Source organism: Sinocyclocheilus rhinocerous, unplaced genomic scaffold (genome assembly GCF_001515625.1).
Source record: "Sinocyclocheilus rhinocerous isolate Xijiao unplaced genomic scaffold, SAMN03320098_v1.1 scaffold1334, whole genome shotgun sequence".
Classification (NCBI taxonomy): Eukaryota; Metazoa; Chordata; class Actinopteri; order Cypriniformes; family Cyprinidae; genus Sinocyclocheilus; species Sinocyclocheilus rhinocerous.
In genome coordinates this window covers 222434-227709 of record NW_015626864.1, presented here as the reverse complement: position 1 = coordinate 227709, position 5276 = coordinate 222434, and the positions used below count along the sequence as shown (strand labels likewise).

The following is a 5276-nucleotide window of genomic DNA, read 5'->3' as shown; positions in this document are numbered from 1 at the left end:
CCTCTTCCTATTTGCGCTGACGTCCGCTCCTGATGTCACCAGTAGGCGGGTCATCTGTTCTTAAAGGCTCAGAATCAGAATGAATCAGAATCAGAATGAGCTTTATTGCCAGGTGACATGCTGCTTCAACACTAACTGCGGTTACTGAAACCACGCCTTCTTTCTTTGCGTGCACATTTGGGCCGCAAAGTGCACGCAAAGATTTTTGCACATTTTGGTCACTCTGGATGAGTACAGTTCTTGGGGAGAAGGGAGGGTTGTACCAATGATTCGCTCAGCAGTCCGGACTACCCTCTGTAGTCTTCTGAGGTCAGATTTGGTAGCTGAGCTGAACCAGACAGTTATAGAAGTGCAGAGGATGGATTCAGTGATAGCAGAGTAGAACTGTTTCAGCAGCTCCTGTGACAGGTTGAACTTCCTCAGCTGGCGAAGCCTCAGGCTCGCCTGTTTCTATTCCCTAGAAATCTGATTTATAGCATACAGTAAAAATATTATTTACACAGCATACCAAAAGTATGTGGAGACCCAAACACCACACCCAGAACTGCCCAATGGACATAGAATTTAACAACCATTGCATTAACAGACAGTTGGTCTTCTCTAGCAGCTTGCAATCTTCTACAAGATACTGGAACATGGATGCAGGGATTTGCTCTCATTCAGTCACAGGAGCATCAGTGATGCTGGGAGATGGTCTGACTCACCAAAGTCTTCAGTGGGGTTCAGATCTGGGCAGGCCAGTCAAATTCTTCCACACAGACTCATTCATCTTTGACTGATGCCATATATAGCAGTGGCAGACTGAGGCACTGACTGTACAATCTCTTCTATTACAAAATATGATTTTACACACCAGCTAATGGGCGTAGCTGAAATAGCCAAACCTGTGAATTAAGTGCGTGTGTATACATCATTTCTGGACATTTACTCATTTCATCTGTTCAGGATTTAACCATTCTGATAATTAATAGTAGTTTCATTTAATGAGAAATCAAACTACAGGATGACATTCAGGAACTTTAATTAGTCACATTTATAAACAAATTAATGCTATTGCTGAAATGAATAATTAATAAAATTATTAAATGACGTAAAATAAATTAACTAAAATAATTACATTCACTTTATAATTTTATTAAATAATTTTAAACAAAGGCATAATAAAATCTGATTCATGTGTTATGAAGTTAAACCCTACTATTCCCATATCACATGTTTTACACTCTAAATAGATACAGCTACAAAAAATAAATATGCTGGCATATTGGTATACATAATTAAAAAAATACCCAATGCAACTTATAACAAAAGCTTTATTTATCTTTATAGTATCAGGTTTTATAACTTACAAGAGAAACTGTGGCACACATAATGTGCACAGATTAATTTACAAAACTAATGCAAAAACTGTACAGTATATACATGTGAAAAACAAATACAGTTGGTTAATATGTAACAAAAAAAAAATCTTACCATAGGCATTAGTATTATGAAGTGTTTCACACCTTTAAAAAGGTGCAACTGTAAAGATTCATATACACCCTCTAGTGATCTTACATGAGCAGCTCCTGTACAGGAAACTACTAGTGCAACTATGAATAATACTCTTTATATTTGAGCAAACTTAAACATCAGACTGGTTAAGTGCAACAGTCATTGTTGTACATGCTGCTTTAGTAATTCACAGTGGCAGCACATACTGAACTAAGCGATAGCAGACAGTGGTCTTCCTAATCTGAAGGGAAAAAAATGCCTACGTTTTAAGACTCAAATCAAGCCAAAACAAAAACATCACATAGCAGAAATTATTTTGGTCAATAACATTAAGACAAAAATGAGTCAACAACATAAGGGGCCACATCAATAAGGTCTGCTGACTGTATCTGATATAATGCACATTTACAGATCCCAGCCAATAGAATAGAATAACAACGAGCAACTTGTAATGCACTGCATCACTGCAAGAAAGAAATCTGATTAGTGACCTCTATTCAATATTACCTGTGCAAAAACGTATAAGGGACAAACAAAAACAATGAATTAGTCTCTGTCAGCTTTTTAGTGGTGCATGTTTAAGTAATACAATTAAATTATGCCTCTGTTTAGCCCAAACCCACTCCCATTTTAATATAGTGTGCAAACACCCTTCCCATCTGCAGCACTAGAAATGATCATTAGCACTAGGCAATGTCTTTTCCAAAAAGTTGTGTAAAACATAAATGGGAATGTCCCATCTGGCTGAATATCTTCGGTAACAGATGAGTACGAAATGGTTGTAGATGAGACTAACACAGACATTGACCCTTCTACATGAATCTTAACCATTATGAAAGTTCCTCTCCTGCTCAACAGGGGGCGCTGTGCGTTAATGACTGTCTGGTGTCACAGCGCTCACTAGCTGTGAGGAGGACAGATGGGTTCCTTGACTAACACACTGAGCGTGCATGTATCTGGTGGCTGTCAGAGTCAGTTTTTGAAGGCTCCACAGTGGCCGGCTCTGGAGATAAACTCCTTCAGCATGTTGCCGTCGATCTGCCAGAATGCAGCTGTCTGCGTGACCTCAGTCAAGTGGTTCACACAGAATTTAAAACAGAACTCCTCTAGATCCTTCACATGAAAGAAAGCATGAATGTGCAATTATGAGTGACTGAACAAGCGTGCAAGAACAATCAACATTACCATCCATGATTAGCATTACAAGCTTACAATATTGAGTTTCTGTATTACCTTTCAAAAGGATTTTACTTGATTAATTGCAAAGAGCAAACAAACAAAATGAGACAGAAAGGAGCTAACAGGTAAAACAGGTGTCTGCTTAAGTGCTCTGGCAAGCCAGGCCTCCAGCGTGGTTTAGTGTTACCTCAGCATCATATCTGATGGCAGCAGACAGCAGAGAGAAAGCGTTCTCCACCGTGATTCCTCTCTTTATGATATGCTGGCACAACTTCTTCAGCCTGTTTTCACAGTATGAGGTTGCCAGATCCAGTAACCCTGTGAGATACATCCAAATCCATTCATTTTTTGATGGGTACAAAAAATGTTCCAACCATCCTGAATTTTCTTTTGTTTTATAACATTCTTTGCAAATACATGGTTAACATGTATACAAATAACACAGACATTAAACATATAAAATAACACAGAAGCATACAATACTAAATTTGGTTATTAACATTTTTAAATTATTGTAAATAATAACAATAATAATAAACAACAACTGAGCATTATTGATTTACTGCTATTATTGTTATTGTAAATAATAATAATATTAATGTAAATAATAACAATAATAATAAACAACAACTGAGCATTATTGATTCACTGCTATTATTGTTATTGTAAATAATAATTATATGAATGTAAATAATAACAATAATAACTTATTACTGGTGTATTATTGTTATTGTTGTTGTAAAAATGTTACTTAGAAAAAAAATATTATTATTATTATTATCATCATCAATGTATTTTTTAAAATAAAATTTATTATATTAGTGTAAATAATAACTAACCATTATTGGTGTATTATTATTGTTGTTAATGTAAATAATAACTATTCTATTGTTAATAACAACAACAACAAATTATTACTGATGTATTATTGTTATCATTGCTGTTGTAATAATTATATTATTGTAAATAACAATAGTAATAATAATGATAATAATTATAATAATTAAGAATAATAAGAATCAATCATATTTTACTTTATAGATTATTTTAGAGACGTATAGTCCAAAAATACAATAGTGTGAATGGAAAGTGAACTGCAACCTGCCAACAAAAATGAGATAGGAGTCCACTTTAAGGCTAGGTAAGAGTAATAGGTTTTTTCTACTTGGTGTAGTTTCGGTCCATTTTAAAGGGGTTCTTATACTCATCTATAAGTTTGCTGGAATATTTTTCTGTAAAACCAAATCCTAAAATGAACGCACCAATGGCATCCTCAGGAGGAAGATCCACACTGTCGGTGTAGAGGAACTCCAGGAAAGAGCGGTACACCGGGTACGAGAACTGGTCGATCTCAATCACTTCCTTCATATCCTCATTCCAGTGTGACTGAAACATTGATCTGAAGTGCTCACACCTGAAATCAGGAGACAGAAATGGGATAAAAGAGAATAAAGTTGTAATTATCAGTAACTAACTGAGAACTTTAATGCAACAATTATTAATCATGAAACTGGAGTGAGGACATCACCTGATTTTGAGAACAGCTTTATGGACATGGATGTACTTCCCGTCGACGCTGAATTTGAGGTCAGAGGTCTCAGGGTTGTCAAACTCTTTTTTAAGGGACTGGGCCACGGTCAGGAAGTCATCATGCTCTGATAACAAATACAGCACAGTTATGTAACAGCAGTGACTCCATCAATTTCTGCAGAATCTGTTTCAATTGCGTATTAAATAACACATTAATGCGCATTAAATAACAGCAGTATGAAATACTGTAACTGCATTAAGATTCAAACAACAGAGCAGCCAAAGAGAACTAAGCATCAGAACAATGATGGATGACAACTCAAACTCACCCATGGAAAGCATCCGCCACATCACAGACGGCGTGGCGAAGCAGGCGAAGACGTCGTCCGTGCTGGTGAAGTGCGTGAGCTGTGGCAGCACGATGGGCTGTCCGCGGCACTGCCCCCACATGAACACCTGACCGCTTTGGGTCTTTGCTGCAGAGGTGTGTGTGGAGTGACAGGCGGCGATCTCCACAATCCTGGTGGAGGGAAGAGGCGGAGTCAAAAGAGCAGGAAGACATGGAGGAGGCCAAGGTGGAGGAGAGCAGGGACATGAGGTAGGATACACGCAGAAGGAGAGGGCACAAACGGGAAAAGGACCAAGGGTACATCAGTCAGGTCCTTATAGAAGTATTATTCTCCCTGCATTAGAGATTACTGGGTTGTTTTTTCAGTTATTATGCATTTCCTCACATTTAAACCAATCTAATATTAGCAGAGATAACTGTAGTGACCTATAGAGTCAGTACAAGAGAGCTACTCTTCAAACTACACCCAAAACAGGATGACTTACAGGAAGCTCCCGTTAGACCAACAGGAAATCTCCCTGGGTTGCAACAATTCACACTAACAATGACAAACTCACACTGACAAAATGCAAACGTCAACATCATGCACTCCTTATTCTGAGTCGCCAACCTAGACAGCATCATTTTATGGAATGCTTTTGACACAAAGGCTGTTTCAAGAAGTGGGGATTTTGGCCATAGTCTAGGGCAGAATCTCATGAAGTGTTGGTAAGGAATCAGTGTG

At 37.6% G+C, this 5276-nt stretch overlaps 1 protein-coding gene across 7 annotated transcripts in view; it reads right to left on the bottom strand.

The window, feature by feature from the left end:
* Positions 1-2048: 2048 nt before the first annotated feature.
* Positions 2049-5276, bottom strand: part of LOC107718354 (RCC1 and BTB domain-containing protein 1-like) — a 10901-nt gene continuing 7673 nt past the window's right edge. For all 7 annotated transcript variants that reach the window (XM_016525443.1, XM_016525435.1, XM_016525428.1 and 4 more), the window contains exons 8-12: positions 4533-4723; positions 4202-4328; positions 3936-4087; positions 2861-2991; positions 2049-2607 (exon numbers count right to left, since the gene is read on the bottom strand). In XM_016525443.1, the coding sequence (XP_016380929.1) occupies positions 2467-2607; positions 2861-2991; positions 3936-4087; positions 4202-4328; positions 4533-4723 (742 nt within the window). In that variant the 3' untranslated portion in view covers positions 2049-2466. The remainder of the gene's footprint in view (positions 2608-2860; positions 2992-3935; positions 4088-4201; positions 4329-4532; positions 4724-5276) is intronic.